Below are 27,322 nucleotides of genomic sequence, written 5' to 3'. Positions count from 1 at the left end.
CAAATACCATTCAAGTCAAGATTAGTGATAAATTGTATTTTATGTTTATAATCATATAGAAATAAAACGCAATTAGAGCAGCAAGTATATAATTATCTAGTCGCAAGTGTCAAATTGCATTCTAAAAAGACGATTACTGTTATTCATATCAAATAAGTAAATTTAAAAACATCCGGCCAGCCGAAATTCAAATACCCTTCGCTGAAAATACCCCACACACTATTATAGTCCGATCTTAGAGTGTAGAGTCGCTTTAAAAAGAACCTCAAGCGAAAGGGTTTCACATCGAACACCATTTATAAAAACTAAGCAATTATTATATATTAATATATATAGACTTGGTTCTGTCAAAATAAAGTAACATTACCGCACCTGCTGAACAAACAACGTGTCACAGCTGTAGTACCCTGTATGCGGGAAGGGTATGCAGCTACAGTGGCACACATTTCAACACTCCCTGCGTGAATTGGGTTAATCAAATTAAATGCGCTGCCGCGCCCCTAGTGACAACGACGACAGCGCCAGACCATAACGACAACAACAACAACAACAACAACAACAACAAAAACAACAACAACAACAACAACGTCAACAGCAAGAGCAAGAGCAACAACTATGATTACAACAACAACGACAAGGATGAACAAGTGTCGACGGCCATTTTGAAGGCGTTGCCAACATTGTCAGCGATGATGTCAGCGCCCTGACATGGACACACCTTTGAGTGTCAGAGCTGTTAGCAGCTGTTTGCACAAATGTCTGACCCAATACGCACACAGGAATACGCCCACAGACATACACACGCCCACACTCATACACACACAACTCACACATTCCATCTGGCGTCAATATTTGCCAAAGACAGCAGCAGCCATAAGTTGAGAAAATGATAAAAACCAAAAAAACAAATATTTAAACAACAAAAACTGAATAATTGTACCTTATAGACTCCCATCGACTATCCAGCTAATCCGTAATCAATGTTCTCTCTATTTGATACCAAACACAGCCCAGCCGGAACGGGGCGTATTATACACTCAGTGTCCTATGCTAATGAACGGCACATTTTATATAATTAGGTAAAGAGCGGCGAGCAATTTAAATTTTATTTACATTGAATACGTTTACGATACTTTCCCCGCCCCCACTCTCCATATTCTCTTTCTATATATCTGTCTCGCTCACTCTAATATTGTGTGCCTGTTGCATTCCACCCAAAATCTGTGTGCCAAGCAACACTTTTGATATACTTACTCAAAATACTCATATAATAGCATCGCATATCTGGCAATGAGCTTTGAGCTTTCGCGCGCGTTTAAGGCGATCGCTGTATTTAAGCTTAAAAGCTTTTCATGTTCAGTTAGCTTTAGCAGCTTTTGCGCGCTACTCAAGGCCAAATTTATGATTTGGTTACGTTATAATTTTCTGTTTCTTATTGTGTTATCCTTACAAATTTTTTGACTGTTTCTTCGAAAACATAAAAAAAAACACAGGCGTCATATTTTATGGTATACAAATTAACATTGCGTATGTATTACGTTCTCTCTCTCTCTCTTTCTCTTTCTCTTTTTTCTTATATTTCTAGTGCCGCCTATTAGGATATGTAACTGTTACTGCATAATTCAGCCCACTAGAACTTAAGCAATCAATCAAAATGACTAAATCTTTTCTTGTATTATACATATATACATATATATATACAAATATATATCTATATATTTCGTAACTAAGGCGCGTGCGTTCAAAACCTTATCAAAAAGTGAGTGTTACAGACCTAAAGCTCTTTCTCGCTCTCCCACTCTGTCTTTCTGTCTATCTCTATGCTGTGCTTGAAAGCTTCTTGGCTTCTCCATATACCGTTGGCTCTTTCAAAAGCTAAGTTTTAGTTGTCCAATACTTGCTGCTTTAAAGGTGTTTTATTTCCACATTGATTTCTAGATTTCCCTAAGTTCGACTTAAAGCTTTTGTGGCAAACTTTATTTTTAAGCTTAGCATTTAAGTTTTTCGAATCAAGAACAAACAAATTTATGTTTAAAAACACTTTTTTTTCATTTTGATTATCATCAAAGTTACCAAAGTTAATGACACCGAACTTCACGCTCCAAACACCGAAAACTTTAGAACACATACTTTATAGATGCGACCCATTTTCCAGGATTCATTCGCAAAACATATTCTTAAGAGAATTTTAAATTCATTTGCGCCGCCATATTATAATTTATTCTCCTATTGCCTATTTTAAGATTATTTAAGTCAAAAACTAGTCTAACATACGATTAATGTATTTATCATGAAATGAAAAACCCTGTTAACTATTTTATTAAACAGCGACTAACATTGAAAAATCTAAAGAAAAAAAAAAGAGAAATGTACACCAAGCGTAATAAATCTAACAACCATTAACAATTTTAGTGTATCATATGATTATTATAAGAATATAACTAATTTGTGCTCTTTTTCTTTTCTTTTTCTGCTCTTCTCTTTTTTTCAAACGAAACCCCGAAAATTCCCAAAATAATATCAAAAACACTCTGAAACCACAACAAACAAAAATTTAATTATTATTTTGTCAATTGGTTTCTTTACTACATTTGCATCCTGCCATACCCAAAAAAAAAAAAAAACAATTTAAAAAAAAAAAAACAAACAATATATAAATTCTCATGTTGTTTATGCAAATAAACAAAAATCTATATAGTTACTGGACACCCTCCCGGTGTGCCAAGATTTTAATAGATCTATGTGCAGTCGGTTAAATTGTAGATTCGTTCATTTAACTGAAGGTAAGTGCATGTGCTTAAGTTCTTTAGTTTTTAGTTGTAGCATTTAGTTTTAGTTCTAGTATTTAGTTTTGTTGCTTTAAACGCTTTTCCTCTAGCGATTGTTTCAAGAAAATTCCATTTTATATTTTGTAGTTGAGAGAAAATACCAAATTATTTTGTATTTCTTTTTGCTCAATTGGCAAATATTTTAATTTGATCTTCCCGTTGTCTTGGTTCTTGTTTAGTTTTTTGTTTTTATTTTTTTTTTTAAGGTTCTATCAATTTCCAAGAAATTACACACACAAAATACACGCAAATAAGATTGTAAACCTTTTACAAACTAAATTGGATTTATTTCGTATTTAGATAACTATTTCTAGCCGAAGTTGTAGGATTCAATTCAATAACAAACTCAACTCAAGTCCGTTTTCATTTGCACCAAACCCAATGAATATTCGCTTCATATTCAATAAACTTCACTTTTGCCTCAAGTTTGAAGAGTAACCAAGACTTCGGTTGCACTCAGAAAGCGGCTTTCAAGATCTCTTTTGCTCGCGGGCATTAAAAATAAAATAATAAAAAAAAAAATGAAATAAACAATTATTTTTATAATTGCTTTCACTGTTTATCTAATAACTCCATGACAACTTGATGTTACCAACTACTAATCGATCACTTTTCTATATTCTCACGCCCCATTCTCTACACAGATGACAAGGTCGAGGTGATTGATCAACGTGTTGCTGTCTGTCGGGATCATGCCAATAGCCAGTGCCGTCGTAAACAGTGTAAATACTATCATATACCGATTGTCTTGCCACCGGCCAATATAATGGCCGCCATGATCACCAATCCCAGTGAGCAGCAGGCGGCTGCTGGCAGTGTGGTGGCAACAACCACGGCAGCAGCAGTTGCTGCCGGCTATAACAACAGCAACAACAATTTGATCATCATTGAGCCGCATCAGCAGCAACAGCAACTGCAGCAGCAGCAACAACAACAGCCGCAGCAGCAATACAGTTATCACACCAACAACACTAACTACTATCACAGCAACACAAATAAAGCAGCAGCAGCAGCCACACACCACGCCAGCAACATGTATCAGCAACATCATCATCAGCAGCAACAGCAGCAACAACAACAGCATATTACTTACCACTGCAGCTCACCGTACTCCCCCTCGTCGGCCTCCTCATCATCCTCCTGTTCCATAGCCACATCTCCCACACTATCGTCGGCCACCACGCTGTCTACCACATCGACGGCAACAATGCCTACACCGCAGCAACAATATGCTGCTGCTGCTGCTGCGGCACCGACAGCGGCATTTCTCAAGGCGCCCGCCTACTATACCGATGCCACGCCTACTCTGGTGCTAAGCAGCGATTACAATTCTAACTGCATACCCATTCAGGCAGCGCCCTTCATCTCGCTGCCGCAGCAACATGTCCTAAAGTACACGACGCCGCAGCAGCAGCAACAGCAGCAACATCACGGCCTGATACACCATCAGCAACACGCGTATGTGGGTCATCATTATCCGGTGGTGGCCACCACAGTGGCTGCTCTGCCGGCCACCACAATCACCGTTACGCCGGCCACAATAGCCGCGCCCTCATCCTGCATCTAAACAAGCACACGCACACACACACACACACACGCATTGACAGCAACACACAGTAAAATAGAATCGAATTAAATTTTGATGCAAATTAAAGGTTGATATGAACTATTTACAAGAGCAACAAACATTATGGGGAAATAACACAAAAAAAAAAATAATAAAAACTAAAAAATATAAAATATATATATTGAGAAATCTACATAACTTTTTCGTACGTATAGCAAGACTTTAACGTAAGCATCAGATTTACACACAATCGACATACATAAAGAGAAAACATTGAGTGACAACTCTACAATATTAGAAAACCACAAAAAAATAAAAGAAAATTACAAAAAAAAAAATGTTTAGTGTTGTTAAATGAGAAACAGAAAAATTTAGCAATTAAAATAATTGAAATTGACAAAAAAAAATAAATAAATAAAATAAATAAATAATTATACCAAAATGGGAAAAAGGCAGTTGCATTAAAATTAGTTACAAACTATTTTAAACTCTAGTGTTCCATATTTCAATACAAATACAAATAAAATATAAATAAATATTATTATAACAATGAAAGTAAACATTTAGTAAGGAGTGTTAATAATATAGCAGTCGATAAGCCTAATGAAAAGTCTACAACAAATTACATTGAAAATAGTCAAAATTAATCAAAACGAGTAAACATTCATAGGCCATGGTTAAGCAGCAACAACAAATACGAGTATGTTAAAACAAAAACAACATCAACGAGCAACAAACAACAAAAATAAATAATAAAAAATATATAAGTACAGTCACGTCCTATTTTTGCAACAACGATTTACTACCAAACAAAAATGAAAATAAGCAGATGAAGAGCAAGAAATGCGCAAGGCAAACAATTTCAAAGGATTTTTTTAAAAATACAAAAGAAAACCATATTCCTTTTTTTACATTTTATAAAACCAACAAACAAGCGAATCAGCAACTACAGCAAAAAACAAAATAACAAACGAAAATCCAAATAAAATGTAATAAACATATTTTTTTATATACTAATTACAATACACAATGCGAAATCGAAGAAAAATTCAGAATGAAGCAGTTGAAGCATCAAAAACAACACTAAAATTATAATCAAATCTAAGCAGTAAGCATTTTTTGCATAAGTAAAAAGAAAGCAAAAATAGAAAAAAATACAAAAAAAGGAAAATTAAGAAACACTGAAAACTAAATTTTTTAAAAGTGTATTATTAATTTAGCTGAAATCTCTAGAAAAATAAAATAATATTAAAAGCAAACATTTCATAAAACAAACACACACAAAAAATATTAAAAAAAAAAAAAAAGAAAAAAAAACTAACGTACTGTATCTTCCTATATAAAATTTGTAAGCGTCAAAGCCATTCAAGGTAACATAAATATATGTATATTCAACAAAATGGTCTTACAAATTTTGCATACTGATTTTCATTTACAGTTCGTAAATTTAATTTTTCGAGATATGTAATTCAATCGTAATACACTACACAACACTAAACAGAACATTACAATTACAATAATTACAACAACAACAAAAAGAAAAAAAGAGGAAAGAAAACCTACTTATTATATACAAGATATGTATATGCATATATTTATGTATATACACGTATAATACAAGCATACATAAATATATACTTATATATTTACTAATGGCAACTAAACATGAAATGTGATCTTTTAAAGAAACAAAAAAAAAAAAAAAAAAAAAAACAAATAATAAGAGAAATCAATAAAAAGAAACATTAACAAAATGAGTAGAAAGAAAAATCAATATTAAGTGAATGAGAATTGACATCAATTTATTTGTAAAACAAGAGAAACTGGATAAAGGTAAAAACATTTAATATAAATATATATATATATATATATTAAAAAGTAGCAATCAATATTAGAAAAGTTTCTGAAATATAAATAAATGTAATTTTAAATCGGTTCCATTAATCAATACACTTAATGATATAAATAAAGAAAACACAAATTATCGATGAGAGCGTCGCAAATATACATAAATAATAATAATAAAAATAATAATCAACATTAGCTAAGATCGTTCAAAGTTATAAGCGTAATACTTATGCTTTACATATACATATACATTTAAGGGCTGATTATAATATACGGAAATTTGTTAATTCTTTTCTAATTTACAAACAGCATTTCTTGCGTCGCATCCTGATTTGATCCTTATTACCCGCAACTGCTGACATAGCTCTTTCAAATGTCCACAATCATATTGTATTATCTTATCGAATACCCTCTTCTAGAACATATTCATACACTAAGCACTCTATTCTTCAAATACTATGCCTAAACACAAATTAAACAAACGTTTTTTATAGAAGTAAACCCATAGAAACCTTAAACAACAAAACAACTCCAACAAAAATGCCTAATAAGTTTCCGTCCATTATAAGCAGACCTTAAATCTATGTGCAACCACGACAACAACAACAACAACAACAACAACAACAGAACAAGGAAAAGTTGAACGATAAAGCCAAGTTGTATACAAGCGAAAGATTATTAACGAACACACAGAAATAAAAATAAAAAAACAAATAAAAAGTTAAAAATAAAATTAAAAAAAAAAAGATAAAAAAAAGTACTTTACAACAAAATAAATGCATATTCGTAGGTATTAAAATACTACACAACACTAAACTCGAAAACATTTTAAACAGTTACTAACACTTATGTAATAAACAATTGGAGGAAAACAATAAGCTGCAAAATAGCAAAGGAATACGTTTCGTGTAAAGAAAAACAAAAGAAAACACGTAAATGTTCTACAATTAAGAGTTTTAGCTAGTAAGATTTAAGAGAGGAAAACGTAAAAAACGGATACTACTACAATATGGACATAGATTCTGTGTATCATATGATGTTTACTTAAGCGATGCCCCAAATTTTGTTTACGAACGAACAGCCCGAATGTCGTGAGTCGTGAGTTGCGTGTAATTATATGGCACGCGTGTAGAATACGAGAATCTCTCGAACGTGTAAACTAGAAACGAAACTTTTATTTGCCTTAAAGTTTTATCAAGCGAATGTCATGATGATATCATGCGTAGATCATGTGCATTGATTGAATAATACTTCACATATATATTGAATAATTTTAATTCAAACTAGTTTTTAATTTGTTTAACTAAACGTTCACATATACACACACACACAAACATGACATAGAGCAGAACACACACTTAACACTTATGTAATACATGACGCTTGTATATGGCGCATTCGAAAAAAAAGAAGAAAATATTACATTTATAATTATATAACTATAATTACAATAGCGGAACCATAATAATTAAATGTAATAATATATGGTGTAGTCTTTTTCAGCATAAGTCATAGTTATTATTGTTAATTTTAGTTTATATTTACACACACATACATAATATACATACATATATATATACATATTATATATATATATATATATATATATATATAGATTATTATGATTATTAATTGTGAATATGATGTGATGTGTTTATTGAAAAGTATAGAACAAAAAATGAATCAATGTTGCAACGTAAAGAAACAAACAATTTATTGTAATACAAAAACAAACCCAAGAACAAAAAAAAAAAACAGCAACCAAAAGCGGGCAGAGAAACAAAATTAAAAAAAGGATATGAAAGAAAACTAAAAAGTAACTAGGTGTGAACAACTTAAGCGTGCGTATAAAAATTAATTTTTAATTCTAATTTAATTCTAATTAAATGTAATACCACTTTACATACACATATTTATATAGTACCCCATACTCATGTGTATGTGTATATGTTAACTGTAAGTAGTCTTTCATTTTTGTCAGGTGATATCAACGAATTTTATATTGTTTTCAATGGGCTTTGCGCGTTCTTGAAAACCCAGCCCCCGATCTATTGTTTTTAACTCTTAAGTTTGCAAAGTGTTCTACAATATAGGTTTTTGTGTTTTATGTACTTCATTTTAATCAGATTATTAACATTATTATTATTTTATGTTTTTGTGATATTCATGAAAGTTGTTTGTTGTTGGACTTAGATTCTTCTCTCATTTGTTTTGTGTGTTCAAATATTGTATATTTTTGTAGTTTGTTTTTTTTCATTTTAACATACATGCAAACGTACTAAACGTGTGTATTATTTTGTATTTAACATATATACTTATTATTATATACATTAATTAATGAACTAGTATATACAATTACCTATAAATATATACAAAACAATGATGAATTGAAATAATAGTTCTTAAGCTGCAGTCATGCAATGAGCGAATTGGGAAAATCTAACGAAATCATGAATTGACACTGTGTAAACGAGCGCATTAAACGAAATGGAAGCTCGTGCGAAACGAGAGAAAGAACCCGTTTACAGAACGTTTGGCAACGATTATAACGATGATAAAGAGAATGATGATAAGAAATGATGATGATAATTATACTCCTAAAAACGAACATTTTTTAAAAATATTTAATAAACAAATCATTATTAACTATTATTATATTTATTATTATAAAGCAAATTTAGTTATTATATACATGTAAAGAACAAGATGAGCAAAGATGATAAATAAAGAGATGCACAGCAAACAGCGTCATTTTGTTGCAGTTCCATAAATAGCAAGAACAACAACAACTAAAACAGCAAGAACAAGAACATGAACAAGAGACAAGAAAAAGTTGAAGATATATGAACGAATATGGTAAAGAATATACAACATTTAAAGTTATTTAGCAGTAAAGTAAAACATGAAAAACAAACATCAAACAAACAAAAACAATGAAATACAATAAAAACACATGAAATAAATTCAAAAAATCGAAAATGTGTTTTATATCAATTACCTCGAATTTTTATAAAAGAAAAAAATTACTTTACAGCAAATTTTTATAAAAGAAAAAAATTACTTTACATCACGTAAATTCCTATAGCAGAGCAAGGTTTCGATCCTCGGACCTCTGGGTTATGGGCCCAGCACGCTTCCACTGCGCCACTCTGCTTGTTGGGCAAGCTGTGGCAAAGGCGGCACATGTACGAAACGGACTTCAACCCTCTTTTTGGCATTAAATAGCATATTGAATGCGAGAGAAATAAAAAGGGGATAACATACATATCTGCGCGGCTCTACAAACGAAATATTTCCGCGCAGAGTTATGCCGTTTTTATGTCGGCGGAGCTATGCCCTGTACATTTTGCCGGCGGAATTATGTCGCTTTGACGTTTGAAAACGACATAACTCAGCGGAAATCAAAATCATGATCATGGAAACTGAAATTATGTCGTTTTGAAACGAAATAGCTCCGCCGCTTGGCGGGATATGTCGGCGAAGCTATGTCGCTTCAAAAAGAATTAATTTCGTTTTCCATGATCATGATTTCGATTTCCGCTGAGCTATGTCGTTTTCAAACGTCAAAGCGACGTCTATGCCATAAAAAGATATGCGTGTGTAAATAATAAAACAATATATTTTTTGTTTCTATTTTCTTTATTTAATCTTTTGGATGAAACAATCTTATAGAAAATCAATACAATGTTTATTTATTTTCAAATTAAGCCAAGCGACCTTAAACAAGCCCAATTTACACATTAAGCAAATAAAAAGTAATATAATAAATGGAATTAAGAGCGGCCAAATGCACGCAAAAGCCGCTGGAGAATTCTCGTATAACATAATATATGTAAGTATGGGGTAGGGAGTAAAGGCAAAAAAACATTATTTTTGCTTAACCGCAATAAACGGATAAAATAAAATGAAAAAAAAAAGAAAGAATGAAAAACCTAAAAGGTTGAGCAGCTCGCTTGAAGTTTTTGCCAGCCGCAAAGCGGTGGGTGTCCAGAGGTTACAGAGTTTTGGGGTATGCTAAGCGCACGCATGCACACCTAAATTCCCCAGGTGGCAGTGTTGGAAAAGAGAAAAACGACATCAGACTGGCACATGGCAGTGAAAAATGTGCTAGCGAAAAAGGAAACTTGCCGCTGCCTGCAGTTTTCCTCTATCGTTTTTTAACTCGCATTTCTTTCTTTCTTTTAAAGAAGTTGAAGGTGAACAGCAACACACACCTGCAGACACATACGCTTTGGAATGCAAGTTGTCTATTTCACACACCAACGCGTTGCAAAAGCGACAAGCGGCAGTCCCTTGAGTGCCTTGGGTGAGGGGTTGGAGGTAGGTAGGCTGCAGTTGCTTTAGTGTCTCCTCTGCAACCGCCCACCCCCGCTGTCGCTTACAATGGGGTGTCATTGTCGTTGCGATATGGCGCCAAGCTGGTAACAGTTGCAATTAGTTGCATGGGACACAAAATATTATACCCCGGTTGTCGCATCGGCTCCGCCCCGCTCTTGCACCAGCCCATCGGCGAACTGTAATTAATGTGTGTAAATTACGGCATTAAAACAAATGCCAAGCTGGAAAATCTCCAAGGACCCAAAAGGTAATGCAAGATAAGAAAATTATCTTAAAGGCGTGCTAAACACTTGGTTTATTTCAAAAGATTTAGTAACCAATAGTTAGACTGAAGCTTAAAATATTTTAACTTAATATTTAATTTAATTAATATTAAAAATAACAATTTAAATGTTTGATTAAATCTAGTTTTGTCAGAATAGATTAATAAACAAAATATTAGTTCATAGAATTACCTACTTTTGACGTTTGTAGAATGTCGGAGATGCGTCGTCCGAGATTTTGTAGTTACCGAGTTTCTACTCGAATGCATTCTGTAAGATGTGGAGCTTATAGATACGGCAGGAACAACTGTGTGCCTTTGTTTAGGCACAAGGCTACAGAGTATCTTCCAGTCGAGCACTCACAACTGTAGCGCTCTAATCTGTAAAATGCTCTTTATTTGCCTATTGTTATTTTTGTTGTTTAACTTTTTCGCTATGCCTATAATTATGAAAATATCCATGCTTGTTCTAGTTGGCTTAAGAACAATTCGTGCAGCTCGCCAGCATATGATGATGGACGCATCCTCTCGAGAGATGTTGCCCGCATAACCCTCATTTAATTGGCCGCACTATAAACATAGACAACATCAACTAAGGCAACTGAGGTTGTGGTCATAGCATAAAAATTAACACAGAAATTGGTTTATTATACTGGCACTGTCACGCCCACCTTGCCACACACACGCACACTCGCAAACAGCTCCCAGCCCGCTTCTTCTTCTACGTCTCCCATCATGCAGCAATTGACAAAGTAAGTACGTATTCCAGAATGGGGAGTACGGAATGGGCGTGGCACTTTCACATGACGTTGTTAATGATAATGCCGCTTGACTCTGACAAACGCTTGGCCGTTGGATGCGGGGGCGCTGCGCGAAGGGAACAGCGGAGCAGCTAGCTGAAAGTTTCGGCCTGACGTTGATGAGACATGTGGTGCGGTTGTGGGAGGTCGTAAAAATCATTTCACGTTATACATTACACGTAACGTGGCGTTTATGTTCACGTCATTGTTGTTGTTGTTGTCCTTGCTGTTGCTGCTGTTGTTGCTGTTGTTGCTGTTGTTGTCCTTGTCGCTGTCAGTGTCGTCGTTGTCCTCGCGCATAAAAATTTAATTGTCGCTTTAAGTGAGTTTAAACTCGCAAGTATTTGCATTCTTAGTGCGTGTATCCGTCTCAGCAATACCCTGTAAATTGTACATAATACAAATATGTTCTCAACGTGCAAAAGACCAGCTACTACTCTACTGACTGGCTACCCTGGCTACTGCCAGAAGAAACATCTTTCATCAAAACCTTAAACTTATTTATATCATGTTCAACGATTGGATGACCTTGATGCACTTAGATAAAATTGAAGATTAGGCATCAACAGTAACGTCTTAAATAAAACATAGAATGTGTTAATTTACAGAACTTATTTTAGTTTTAAGTACTATATATTTACTGTTAAGTATCTGCCCATTACTAAAATTCTACCCCTGCTTACAACTTTTTACAGGGTATAGCTTAAGCGACTGCAATTAAACTGAATGGTGGCAGAGAACGAGCTCATTAAATTAATTTAATCACGTTAATTAAAATTTGCTGTTGCACACGCACACACACACACACACACACGCACATACATGTATATATTTAAGCCAAGGGAGATTTGTTTTTAGTCAATTTTAATAGTGCCAAGCAAAATATTTACACCACACGTCGCACAACCCACCTGAAGGCATCAACATTTACGTGTCCCATTCCCAGTAACCCGCACGTTTCGCCTGGTCCAGCTAAAAAAGGATGTTGAGTAGCTGACGCTCAAAGGGTTGTTTATGTCAGTTTATTGTTGTTATTGTTGTTGTTGTTGTTGCTGTTGTTGTTGTTGCTGTTGACTAGTTTATGTGTCAATAATTGCCCTTCGGGTGTTTTTTGTTTAACGCTTGTTATGTGATGAATTCAAAGTAAACTTTTTTTAATCACCAAATAAACCACAAATAGGGGCTTGAGGGGCCCAGACACCTTTTGTGGGTACGAGTTATATTTTGTTGTGAACAAACTAGACTATTTTTGATAAATAAATATCTATATGGCTGACTAATGCATATATTAAATTTCATATAATTATAGACAAATAATTGCTTATTTGTGGATATTTTATAAATAACAAATAATGCTTCTGCTTCTATAAATATTATATCAATACATTTATTTATTAATTAAGTGGAAAGTTCTAACTCAGATATAGTCACAAGCTTTAACAAGACAAGGGTAAGGAAATCAATTAAAATTTGTGAAGTAAGACATAGTTTTAAATTTCGCCACTATTAAGCACCTGAGTCGTGTGTGTTGCTCAAGCAACCTGCTCGATATATGAAACTTTAAGCGAGTCCTAAAGGGATTTAAAGAAATCAGAAGTTTGAGCGCGCTTCAGACTCACACCTGCTGTATCAGCTTTATCACGTTGCATGCACTATTCAAATTTATGGAGCAGCCGGACGTGTCCTATCCGAAAAAATCAGCCATCGCTTTTCGCAACTTTATCAAAATTAACTAGTAATTATGTTTCAGCACTTAGGAAGAAAAAGGGGAGACCGCAAACTTAATTTCGCAGTAACCAAACGCTTGAATTAACAAGAACAACAACTTGGGGCAACAACAGCGCCCAACAGATGTGAAGGCTTGGCGGGGGGGGGGGGGGGGGGGGGGTGCGTTCGGTAGGAGTCGAGTCAAAGGTGGGGAGGCATTGGCTAGCCGTGTAACCGAAATGCAGCGCACGGGTCTGGCACCCTTCCCAATAATGCCCGCCGCTCAGTTTGCCACTAAATTCTGTTAAGTTTTGTCCAAAGTTTTTCATAAGGAGCAGAAAGGGGCAAGCAGCGGGATGGGGGGAATAGGGGCAAAACTTATTGGGTAGCTGCTCATGAAAAATTTAACAAGCAGCCAAGAAACTTAAATTTTATTGCCTATAAAGACGCATTAACTTATGCCAAGGGGACTACCCGTGCACTGCCCCTCCCCCATTCCCCCGCCCTACAATGCGCCACTCAGCTCATAGCTTTCTTAAGCGGAAGTGGCAGCAGGTAAGGTGTGCGAGCGAGATAGCAGGCGACAAATGTGCGTGCGTAAATTATGTGCAAGTTAGCGCATAAGAGTCCTAAGAGAGGGGGGAGCCACCAAATCCAGAAGAGAACTCCTGCAGGGAGCCAAAGGTGAAATGAATGGCTTAGCTTGCATAACGGGGACAAATTAGTGCGGGCATTGGCTTGGGTTGGAGGTTAGGTATTGCTTGCCTTTGAGGTTAGCTATTGCCATTGAGACGGGCTGAGGCGGACTTGGCCCAAAGCAAGATAAACTCAACTTGGCGAGGCATAAATTGAAGTTCGGTCTTAGCCAATGCCTGCACTTAGCCCAGCCTCCTGCCGCGTCTCTTTGTTTGACTCGCAAAAAACTTTTTCCCAATTGATCAGCAAAAAAAAAAGAGAAAAAAGAAATCAAAATAAAATAAAAGACCAAGGAATATTGTGCCGTCCTCCTAATTGAAATGTGAGGCCAAAGTAAATGCGGCTCCAGGTAGGCCATACAAAGCCTCAACTTGGGCACAAAGCGGCTTTACAACTTTTCGATTGGGCAAACAGCCGGAAAAGAAACTCAACGAAAAACCACTTAAACTAATAAGTTGACCAAGTTGGCCAAAAAAAACCTATTAAGGGGTTAAATATATTGCAGCACATACAAATTATTACTCAATTTAATACAAGTTAAATATAATTCTGTCCTGCACGACATAAATATATTTTGTGATTTATTTTAATATATGATATAAGGTTTTACTATCAAATTTAAAACAAACAAACATTAAAAGCGTTACAATTTTATTTATTTATTTTATGGATATATAAACATAGAAAACATGAAATAAGAAAGGATATCTTCGGCAGGCAGAGCATTTTATTATAACCTTGTGAGCTAGCAGATATGAGAACCTAGCAGATATGTCATATCGAAACGTTCCAACACGACATAACTCCGCGCGGAGATATGACCTTCCAAATCATCACGATTTTTTTCAAAATCGAAGTCGGTGCGAAAATTTAAACTTTTTCGATGGAGATATGACGTTCCAAAACGACATAACTCCGCGCGGAGATATGACGTTCCAAAACGACATAACTCCGCGCGGAGATATGACATTACAAAACTACAAAACTCCGCGCGAAGATATGACGTTCCAAAACGACATAACTCCGGGCGGAGATATGACGTTCCAAAACGACATAACTCCGCGCGGAGATATGACCTTCCAAATCATCACGATTTTTTTCAAAATCGAGGGCGGTGCGAAAATCTAAACTTTTTCGATGGAGATATGACGTTCCAAAACGACATAACTCCGCGCGAAAATATGACGTTCCAAAACGACATAGCTCCGCGCGGAGATATGACGTTCCAAAACGACATAGCTCCGCGCGGAGATATGACGTTCCAAAACGACATAACTCCGCGCGGAGATATGACCTTCCAAATCATCACGATTTTTTTCAAAATCGAGGTCGGTGCGAAAATCTAAACTTTTTCGATGGAGATATGACGTTCCAAGACGACTTAACTCCGCGCGGAGATATGACCTTCCAAATCATCACGATTTTTTTTAAAATGGAGGTCGGTGCGAAAATCTAAACTTTTTCGATGGAGATATGACGTTCCAAAACGACATAACTCCGCGCGGAGATATGACGTTCCAAAACGACATAACTCCGCGCGGAGATATGACGTTCCAAAACGACATAACTCCGCGCGGAGATATGACCTTCCAAATCATCACGATTTTTTTCAAAATCGAGGTCGGTGCGAAAATCTAAACTTTTTCGATGGAGATATGACGTTCCAAAACGACATAACTCAGCGCGGAGATATGACGTTCCAAAACGACATAACTCCGCGCGGAGATATGACCTTCCAAATCATCACGATTTTTTTAAAATCGAGGTCGGTGCGAAAATCTAAACTTTTTCGATGGAGATATGACGTTCCAAAACGACATAACTCCGCGCAGAGATATGACATTCCAAAACTACATAACTCCGCGCGGAGATATGACATTCCAAAACTACAAAACTCCGCGCGGAGATATGACGTTCCAAAACGACATAACTCCGCGCGGAGATATGACGTTCCAAAACGAAATAACTCCGCGCGGAGATATGACGTTCCAAAACGACATAGCTCCGCGCGGAGATATGACGTTCCAAAACGACATAACTCCGCGCGGAGATATGACCTTCCAAATCATCACGATTTTTTTCAAAATCAAGGTCGGTGCGAAAATCGAAACTTTTTCGATGGAGATATGACGTTCCAAAACGACATAACTCCGCGCGGAGATATGACCTTCCAAATCATCACGATTTATTTCAAAATCAAGGTCGGTGCGAAAATCTAAACTTTTTCGATGGAGATATGACGTTCCAAAACGACATAACTCCGCGCGGAGATATGACGTTCCAAAACGAAATAACTCCGCGCGGAGATATGACCTTCCAAATCATCACGATTTTTTTCAAAATCGAGGTCGGTGCGAAAATCGAAACTTTTTCGATGGAGATATGACGTTCCAAAACGACATAACTCCGCGCGGAGATATGACCTTCCAAATCATCACGATTTTTTTAAAATCGAGGTCGGTGCGAAAATCTAAACTTTTTCGATGGAGATATGACGTTCCAAAACGACATAACTCCGCGCGGATATGACGTTCCAAAACGACATAACTCCGCGCGGAGATATGACGTTCCAAAACGACATAACTCCGCGCGGAGATATGACGTTCCAAAACGACATAGCTCCGCGCGGAGATATGACGTTCCCAAACGACATAGCTCCGCGCGGAGATATGACCTTCCAAATCATCACGATTTTTTTCAAAATCGAGGTCGGTGCGAAAATCTAAAGTTTTTCGATGGAGATATGACGTTCCAAAACGACATAACTCCGCGCGGAGATATGACCTTCCACATCATCACGATTTTTTTTAAAATGGAGGTCGTTGCGAAAATCTAAACTTTTTCGATGGAGATATGACGTTCCAAAACGACATAACTCCGCGCAGAGATATGACGTTCCAAAACGACATAGCTCCGCGCGGAGATATGACGTTCCAAAACGACATAACTCCGCGCGGAGATATGACGTTCCAAAACGACATAACTCCGCGCGGAGATATGACCTTCCAAATCATCACGATTTTTTTCAAAATCGAGGTCGGTGCGAAAATCTAAACTTTTTCGATGGAGATATGACATTCCAAAACGACATAACTCCGCGCGGAGATATGACCTTCCAAATCAACACGATTTTTTTTAAATCGAGGTCGGTGCGAAAATCTAAACTTTTTCGATGGAGATGTGACGTTCCAAAACGACATAACTACGCGCAGAGATATGACATTCCAAAACTACATAACTCCGCGCGGAGATATGACATTCCAAATCATCACGTTTTTTTTAAAATCGAGGTCGGTGCGAAAATCTAAACTTTTTCGATGGAGATATGACGTTCCAAAACGACATAACTCCGCGCAGAGATATGACATTCCAAAACTACATAACTCCGCGCGGAGATATGACGTCTTATTTTTTTTAATATTTAAATTAGTTCTAGATATGAACATTTAGTTAAACTTGTCTCACATTTTTTCCAAAAGCTCCACACTTTCAAACCACAGGAGCTCCTCCCCACAAATCCCTATATAATTGCTGCCACATTTTTTCCCCCAAATGTCTACGGAACTTAGTCCAACAATAAATTTGCATATTTTGTTCGTGTAGTGCAACAGAGAACCTAAATTATGGGTGCTGGTTGCAGTTTTTGGGGTACCAAAACTTTGTTTAGCGTGAAGCAATATCCCAATAAAATGAATTGCAAATAAACAAAACGAGAAATCTGTGAATAATGTTGTGCGATATGAAAATTGCACTGATTTACTGGCTGAAATTTGCTGACCTTCCAAATCATCACGATTTTTTTCAAAATCGAGGTCGGTGCGAAAATCGAAACTTTTTCGATGGAGATATGACGTTCCAAAACGACATAACTCCGCGCGGAGATATGATGTTCCAAAACGACATAACTCCGCGCGGAGATATGACATTCCAAAACGACATAACTCCACGCGGCGATATGACGTTCCAAAACGACATAGCTCCGCGCGGAGATATGACATTCCAAATCATCACGATTTTTTTCAAAATCGAGGTCGGTGCGAAAATTGAAACTTTTTCGATGATTTTTTTTAATATCTCGGGTAAATAATGTCTGATTTTAAAATGTTATACCTTTTTGAATGCGTACGGATGCCTACCATCAATTGGCATTCAAACAAATTAATCATCGATGGGTTGAAAAATGTTGTTGACAAAAAACTGATTCGTTCGTAAATTCCATCTCTTTGATGATTTTTTGGAATATTTCCGTCAAATAATGTCAGATTTTGCAATTTCATACCATTTTTGACTCGTACGGATCAGTTCTATCGATTGGCATCAAAAAAAAAGGAAATCCTAATTTTTGACCCAAATCGACAAAGTGGCAAGGGGTTACATCACGTTTTTTTTTTAAAGTCGAGGTCGGTGCGAAAGTCGAAACTTTTTCGATTATTTTTCCGGGCGGGAGATATGACGTTCCAAAACGACATAACTCCGCGCGGAGATATGACGTTACAAAACGACATAACTCCGCGCGGAGATATGACGTTCCAAAACGACATAACTCCGCGCGGAGATATGACCTTTCAAATCATCACGATTTTTTTCAAAATCGAGGTCGGTGCGAAAGTCGAAACTTTTTCGATGGAGATATGACGTTCCAAAACGACATAACTCCGCGCGGAGATATGACGTTCCAAAACGACATAACTCCGCGCGGAGATATGACAATCCAAATCATCACGATTTTTTTCAAAATCGAGGTCGTTGCGGAAATCGAAACTTTTTCGATGATTTTTTTTAAATATCTCGGGTAAATAATGTCTGATTTTAAAATGTTGTACCTTTTTGAATGCGTACGGATCCCTACCATCAATTGGCATTCAAACAAATTAATCATCGATTGGTTGAAAAATGTTGTTGACAAAAAACTGATTCGTTCGTAAATTCCATCTCTTTGATGATTTTTTGGAATATTTCCGTCAAATAATGTCAGATTTTGCAATTTCATACCATTTTTGACTCTTAAGGATCGATTGGCATCAAAAAAAAAGGAAATCCAAAATTTTGACGCAAATCGATAAAATGGCAAGGGCATCACGTTTTTTTTTTAAAATCGAGGTCGGTGCGAAAGTCGAAACTTTGTCGATGAGTTTTCCGGGCGGGAGATATGACGTTCCAAAACGACATAACTCCCCGCGGATATGATATGACCTTCCAAATCATCCCGTTTTTTTCAAAATCGAGGTCGGTTCGAAAATTGAAACTTTTTCGATGATTTTTTTTTAATATCTCGGGTAAATAATGTCTGATTTTAAAATGTTATACCTTTTTGAATGCGTACGGATGGATCCCTACCATCAATTGGCATTCAAACAAATTAATCATCGATGATTCGATTACGAACTGATTCGTTCGTAAATTCCATCTCTTTGTTGATTTTTTGGAATATTTCCGTCAAATAATGTCAGATTTTGCAATTTCATACCATTTTTGACTCGTAAGGATCAGTTCTATCGATTGGCATCAAAATAAAAAGGAAATCCAAAATTTTGACGCAAATCGACAAAATGGCAAGGGCATCACGTTTTTTTTTTTGAAAATCGAGGTCGGTGCGAAAGTCGAATCTTTTTTCGATGATTTTTCCGGGCGGGAGTTATGACGTTCCAAAACGACATAACTCCGCGCGGAGATATGACCTTCCAAATCGTCACGATTTTTTTCAAAATCGAGGTCGGTGCGAAAACTTAAACTTTTTCGATGGAGATATGACGTTCCAAAACGACATAACTCCGCGCGAAGATATGACATTCCAAAACGACATAGCTCCGCGCGGAGATATGACGTTTCAAAACGACATAGCTCCGCGCGGAGATATGACGTTTCAAAACGACATAACTCCGCGCGGAGATATGACGTTTCAAAACGACATAACTCCGCGCGGGGATATGACCTTCCAAATCATCACGATTTTTTTCAAAATCGAGGTCGGTGCGAAAATCTAAACTTTTTCGATGGAGATATGACGTTCCAAAACGACATAACTCCGCGCGGAGATATGACGTTCCAAAACGACATAACTCCGCGCGGAGACATGACCTTCCAAATCATCACGATTTTTTTAAAATCGAGGTCGGTGCGAAAAACGAAACTTTTTCGATGGAGATATGACGTTCCAAAACGACATAGCTCCGCGCAGAGATATGACATTCCAAAACTATATAACTCTGCGCGGAGATATGACCTTCCAAATCGTCACGATTTTTTTCAAAATCGAGGTCGGTGCGAAAATCTAAACTTTTTCGATGGAGATATGACGTTCCAAAACGACATAACTCCGCGCGGAGATATGACGTTCCAAAACGACATAACTCCGCGCGGAGATATGACCTTCCAAATCATCACGATTTTTTTAAAATCGAGGTCGGTGCGAAAATCTAAACTTTTTCGATGGAGATATGACGTTCCAAAACAACATAACTCCGCGCGGAGATATGACATTCCAAAACGACATAACTCCGCGCGGAGATATGACGTTCCAAAACGACATAACTCCGCGCGGAGATATGACCTTCCAAATCGTCACGATTTTTTTCAAAATCGAGGTCGGTGCGAAAATCTAAACTTTTTCGATGGAGATATGACGTTCCAAAACGACATAGCTCCGCGCGGAGATATGACCTTTCAAATCATCACGATTTTTTTCAAAATCGAGGTCGGTGCGAAAATCGAAACTTTTTCGATGGAGATATGACGTTCCAAAACGACATAACTCCGCGCGGAGATATGACCTTCCAAATCATCACGATTTTTTTCAAAATCGAGGTCGGTGCGAAAATCTAAACTTTTTCGATGGAGATATGACGTTCCAAAACGACATAACTCCGCGCAGAGATATGACATTCCAAAACTACATAACTCCGGGCGGAGATATGACGTCTTATATTTTTTAATATTTAAATTAGTTCTAGATATGAAAATTTAGTTAAACTTGTCTCATATTTTTTCCAAAAGCTCCACACTTTCAAACCACAGGAGCTCCTCCCCACAAATCCCTATATAATTGCTGCCACATTTTTTCCCCCAAATGTCTACGGAACTTAGTCCAACAATAAATTTGCATATTTTGTTCGTGTAGTGCAACAGAGAACCTAAATTATGGGTGCTGGTTGCAGTTTTTGGGGTACCAAAACTTTGGTTAGCGTGAAGCAATATCCCAATAAAATGAATTGCAAATAAACAAAACGAGAAATCTGTGAATAATGTTGTGCGATATGAAAATTGCACTGATTTACTGGCTGAAATTTGCTGTGCCATTTATTTTGTGCATTGCCACCCAACCCAAAAGGGGGGCTAGACACAGTTGGAGAGTTGCACAAAGCCAGGTGACATTTTTTTCTCTTTCACACATCCCCTGAGCCGACTCATAAATAACGCTCAACCGGAAAACTTAACGAAGATCTCGAGTCTAAAGTTTCAAGATTGTTATTCTGTTACGTCTTACATAAATACAATATTTAGAAATGAGTTTAGACCAGATATTTGAAGCCCCATTTCCCAGCAAGAAAGGATAAATATGAAATGTAAGCCCCATCTTGAACAATCTTGGATCAAAATCATACAAGAGAAGTTTCAATTCGAAAGGACGTTAAGCAAAAAAAGTTGCATTTAACTGTTTCCAGGTCTTTTCCATGCTTGTGGGTGGAATTTTACAAATTCACGGGCAAAGAAAGGGATATGCGTCAGTTGACTTATATTCTCTAATGACTAACTGCTGGGTATCACAATTGCAGCCTGATGTGGCTGCCAGCTCGTCTAAATTTGCAGCCTTATGATATTTTAATCAGAGCTTGGCATAGTTGGAAAGTTAAGTGAATTCTCTGTTGATTTTGTTGAGTTTTTAGCACGCCAAATGCGAAAATCTCATAAAAATTGCAGCAGCGCTTTTCGTTGCATACTTTGTGGCGGTCGCGCGGTGCAATGAAATGAAACGTAATGCTCCCGGAATGCAGTGCGGCATAGAATTTTCCTCTTTTCCATCGTCTTTTTCTATTTTCCTGCAGGTAAGCTGAGCACAAAAGTGGAAAAGGAGAAACGGCACGACTGAGGAATAGACTGAGCGCTGAATTGACTAAATTAACTGGTGCTGGCGAAAAACTTTGTTTGCCTTTAGACATTTGCTTGACTGCGTTGGGGGGCTGAGCAAGGGGGAGATGGCAAAAAAAATGAGAAATGAAATAAAATAAAGCTAGTGAAACTAAAAACTTTACAAATGTAGGAGCAAACGGGACTTGCCCGGCTGGTAAAACTGTTTGATTGCGCACAAAAGATTTACGTTAAATATTTGATGCTGAAATTATGCAACGCTGCGTTAGGTAATCGTCGAAATGCACAAAAACCGTTTTACTTTTGACTTTGGAATTGCATAGCGCAGAGATCAAAGTCAGGATAAACGCTGAAAATGTTGATTTTCCAATGAACAGCAAATTGCGCCAATTGCAGCGAGGCCTCTGGCGATTTAAGGTTAAGTTTGTTCCACTGAAAGCCAAGCTGTGTAATGCACACACCCACACACTCAAACACATTCAAAAGCTTTGAATGATCGCGTAGCTGACTCGCTCTGACACTATAAACTTACTGCGTGCACTCTCTCTCTCTCTCTCTAACTGTTCTTTTAAGCTACGCTCTCTACGCTCTCATTTGCTGACCAATTGGGTGCCTTCAAACTGTACTCAAATTACTCTCTCATCTGTACACTGATTACTCGACATCTGCTGCTCGCATTGAAATGTGACTGACAGCTTTGGCTAGCTGATACTTTAGGCCCTTTTGGCATTGCCAGCTGTTGCCAATTTGATGGGTTGCCAAGCTCTTGCCGAGACAAAAACAAAACCACTTCAATTTTCAATTCAAATTGTGCGTGTAAGAGTGAGCAGCGGCGCGGCTGAGCGGCTGGCAACAACAGCAATAACAAGAGCAAAAACAACAACGGCTGTGCAAATGATATGTGCGAAGTTGGGCAAAGAGCGCAGAGAGAGCAGATGGCGGCAATGCGAAAGTCTAGTTGACAGCCAATCCAAGCAGACGTCAAGCAGCAGTTAGAGACGTCACCACAGATTTTGATTCACGAGCTTTTCAAAGACGTCGGAGTTATTGAAACCTTCCAGTCGCAAACTGCAGACAGCAGCAACAACAACCAACAACCTACAGCCCACAACAACAGCAACAAAGTTGCAACTTTGCTACTTTTGCATAAAATATTGAGATTCCATGTTAAGTGGCACTTAATGCAAATGCGGTCGAAGGTCGCCGCAGGGGGCGCCACGACAGGTTAGCCACAGCACAGCAGAAGTTAAGATGAGCTTAGAGCGAGCTTTCACTGTAGTTTCTTTTTTCCTTACATATTTCCATTGAACACTAATGTGAATGCAAAGTTGAAGAGTGTGGGCGTGGCTAGACATCGGCGAATCTAACAATTTCATTGGCTTTGAATATAAAATACAATTGTAATCTATTTTAAAGTTGAATTTAGAAACAAACCCGAAGCTTAAATTCGGCATTCCACTTTTTGGAACAGCCGCAACTTAACTTGAATGGAGACATATATTCGTATATCCTGAAGCCATTTATCTCATCTTTAAGATATATACATTCTTAATCAGCCTCAAAACGAGATTGTTTCCGATAATCTATAACTTGACCCATTTCCAATCGATAAAATTCCATTTCGATACTTGATTCGACCAAATCTCTTTGGGCATAATGGCTAGAGTCACCAAATTTCTAAATTGGGTTCAGTATATCCCCTAATCAGGCACTCCCGATTTTAAAGAATATACAAAATATGATATGATATGGACATATATAAGTTATTTAAGCCAGTCTATTAAAAATTGTTGCATATGTTCGAGCCAATGAAGCAACGCTGCACAAATCGAACCTCAAGGCGAGTCGCTGGTTCGAACCATGAACCAAACCATGGTTTGGTTTTGCAGCCTTGTTTATTTTAGGTAAAAGCAAAACAAATTCCCAAGCAATCTGTTCCAAGCTGCTGAGCACAGAGCGCGCTCTAACTGTGAGTGGGTCAACTCGGTGACCTCTAGCCGAGGAGGTTAAGCGGTACAACTTTCGCATGTTGCTGGCAAATGAAAACAAGACTTTGAACCTCTTTAACTTGCAACATGCAAAAACTGCAGGCTGTCAACTGCAAGCACACACACACACACACTCAAACATGCACACTCAAATAACACATGAGCAGCTGCTGCAGCTGGAAAACTGAATCAGAAACTGAATCCCGTTTGCTGTGCGGCGGCTGTGGCAAATGTGTTTGCATTTCAGGTGTCAACAGCAAAAACACATTCAGCTTTGTTGCAATAACAATAACAATAACAGCAAAACAAAAACAAAAACAAAAAACAATGGAACGCAATCCTCTGCTGCCAGCATTTTCAATACAATGAAAACATTTTACTTAGCAGCAGCAACAGCAGCCACACGGAAAAATTCGTAGAGCTCGAGCATTTTTGGACACAAAACAAAATGGCAGCCAAACAGCTGTGGACTAAGAAGGGGAAGTGGGGCGGTGGGGTCAAAGCAACGTTTGGGCTGAGAGGTTAAAGCAGCTGCTCAAGGAATATGAAAATGTAGAAAACTTGTTTCAACGCAAAACAAGCTGGAAAATGAAATGCGAAAATGTTTACATACATGATTTGGACAAACATATTCGTGTGCTTTGTCTCTCGGCCATAAATAAGTAAGAAATTATTACTGATTTATTCAGCTACGATTTCAAGGTGCAGCAGCACATTAACTTGAAAAGGCTCAATATTCGTTTATGAAATAAATAAGCGCTTTGTAAAGGTAAATATAAATGAAGGGATTTATAACATTTTGTATTAATTTAAATAAACGCATTTAAGACAGGTAAAAGGTGCTCCACTACGCGATATCGTTAACCTTCTTGGTATAAAATGAAAGGAACTTGAACTGTATTACTATTCTAGAAGGTAAGTGACATCGTATAGCCAAAACAAACTTTGTTTGAACAGCAGACGGGCCTTAAATGTATTTAAACATTTTCTATTTCATGTTATAATCGATCCAAAAATCTCGTAAGCTCGTTAGCCCCGGTCAAGTGTCAAAACACAATTTGTTTTTTGTTTTGCACTTTGTGTAAATTCAATTTAGCTGAAATCACAAATAAAAATGCGGCTCATTGCGATTCGCACTCAAGCTGGCACCTGTTCCGGGCTTCTTTCAACTTTCTTTTTTGTTTTTGGTATTTTGCTAACTGAAGCACCTGAAGAGACTTTTTGCACAAACACAGAGGACACTTCTTCAGCTTGAGCTGAGTTTTATCTACGACTCGATTTTCCAAGCGTTTAAGCACCAACAACAACAACAACAACAACAACAACAAGTGAGAGACAGCAAGTAAACAAAAGTCGAAACCAGAGTCGGAGACGGAGTGCGAGTGGGAGTGGGAGTGGCAGTGGGAGAGTGTCCAGGTCCTCGTCCTTGCTGCAGTCCAGCTAAATGACGCTCGAGGGCAACGACAAGGAATTGTTGTCGACGTCGCTGCCGGCGCTGACGCTGGCGTTGACGTTGGCAGCGATGCTTTGCCAGGTTCAAAAGTCAAAAGGCTACGCCTGGCAGCGACTAACTGACTTTGGCTTTCAGGTATAATTAATCTTGTTTAGCCGTTGCTGCTGCTACGCTTGTGCTTCTTCTTGTTAGCCATGTTGTTGCAATTGTTGCTACTGTTGTTGTTGTTGCTGTTGTTGTCTGTCACCCGATGCCGGTGTTTGTTTGTCTTTCGGCTGCTCCTTGAAAAGGCGAGTGAAGCACCCGCCCAGCGCTATCGTAATGTATTTAGAACGAGTTTAATTTGCTCGGCAACACATTTTTCTTGTGACCCATCCAACCTGACCAGCTCTCCATTTCTCTCCCACTCTCCATCTCTCTCTGTTGCCCACGGCCAGGTTAACTATTAATTTTGGGCCCTGAGCAAGATTAACGAGTGCATGATTGCCTCAAATTGTCTGCCCGCTCGCCCTTCTTCTGCCTTTATGGGTAATAGTTAAATTCGTGGCATACTTGAAGGCGTCTTGAAGCTCAGCTCAGTTCACAGCGATATTTATTTGCGTCCAATGCATTTTTTGTCGCCACTTTTTCTTCTTTTTTTTATTTTTAGCTTAAGGGCTGCGCCACGCCCTAAAATGGTAATTAATTTGGCTGCATGTCACAGCTGCTCGCTGAATTTTCTCTTTTGTTTTTTGTTTTGGTCAAGTTTTTGCGGCGAATTTGTTGTGTTTAATTTGTTTGTCAGTTGTGAATAATGGGCGCTTAATTAATAAATAGTTATCGATAAGTGTTGCAAAACTATTTAACTTTGATGCATTTCGCTGCCATTAATGTTGGTAAATGTCTTTTATAATTTTTTTAAAAGAAATATCTATAAATATAAAGTTTTGGCAAGACCTTTCCAATCTTTAGATTTCGCTATTCTCTATAGCCCTCTCTCTCTCTCTCTCTCTCTCTCTCACTTTCTGTGTTGTATTAACTGTATTATGTATGAAAATTAAATGTAGTTCGCTTTTGTATAAGTCAATGGAAAACATTTAAATGATATAGAAACCAGTTGTTGGTGAATAGCTTCAATTGCCCGTCATTACTTTACCCAACTCCAGCCACTTCTTTCCAAGGTAGACCTACTCCCAGCACATACAACTCCATTACATTTGCCAAACACACACACACACACAGTTAAACACACGCACACACAGAGAACACTTTGGCGCACGCATTGGCATACCAAAGACCCAACGGCAATGGGGCATACTCATCAACGGTAACAACTGGGACCTGGTAACTGGTAGCTGTTACCTGCTACCTGGTAGGTCGTCCAGCCCAAAGTGCGTCAAAACTAATGGCCACTGACAACAAAGTAAATGAAGCATAGCTTCAGGCGCACAGAGCTGGCCAACAGCAGCAGGGGTCACAGCTGGCAGGGGGTTGGGAGGGGGGCGGTCAAAGTGCAGCAAACAGGATGAAATCTCCGGCAGAGGACACAGCTCATGGGCAGGACAACATTTTGCTGGGCTACCCCACGTAATAGGCGAAATGAAAAATCTATGAAGTTAAATGAGTGAAAATCAGGAAAATGCATTAATGAATGAATGACAGCAGGCGCTGTCAGCAGCACTGGCACACGATAAGGACATTGACGAGTTACGTGCAAGTCCTCCCAGCCGCAATCCCTTCCCTGCTGCCCAACAGGCAGACCCCAGTCGTG

The 27,322-nt window shown here is 37.7% G+C and overlaps 1 protein-coding gene and 1 non-coding gene across 15 annotated transcripts in view; one reads left to right on the top strand and one right to left on the bottom strand.

The window, feature by feature from the left end:
* The window catches only part of mbl (muscleblind), a 212,549-nt gene extending 203,654 nt beyond the window's left edge, over window positions 1–8,895 (top strand). For 4 of the 14 annotated variants that reach the window (XM_070210429.1, XM_015174293.3, XM_015174298.3 and 1 more), the window contains 2 exons: window positions 2,699–2,783; window positions 3,473–8,895. In XM_070210429.1, coding sequence (XP_070066530.1) covers window positions 2,699–2,783; window positions 3,473–4,395 — 1,008 coding nt within the window. In that variant the 3' untranslated portion in view covers window positions 4,396–8,895. Of the gene's footprint in view, window positions 1–1,009; window positions 1,080–1,585; window positions 1,681–2,698; window positions 2,784–3,472 lie in introns of those variants that run through there. The other 10 variants (XR_011417027.1, XR_011417026.1, XR_011417028.1 and 7 more) reach the window with 6 other exon arrangements.
* Window positions 8,896–9,325: 430 nt separating this feature from the next.
* Window positions 9,326–9,397, bottom strand: TRNAM-CAU (transfer RNA methionine (anticodon CAU)). The gene has a single exon. It is a non-coding gene; the product is annotated as a tRNA-Met (tRNA).
* Window positions 9,398–27,322: the final 17,925 nt, after the last annotated feature.

The sequence above is a fragment of the Drosophila virilis genome, chromosome 5 (assembly GCF_030788295.1).
Source record: "Drosophila virilis strain 15010-1051.87 chromosome 5, Dvir_AGI_RSII-ME, whole genome shotgun sequence".
NCBI classification, from domain to species: domain Eukaryota; kingdom Metazoa; phylum Arthropoda; class Insecta; order Diptera; family Drosophilidae; genus Drosophila; species Drosophila virilis.
This window is presented reverse-complemented; position numbering and strand designations above follow the sequence as displayed.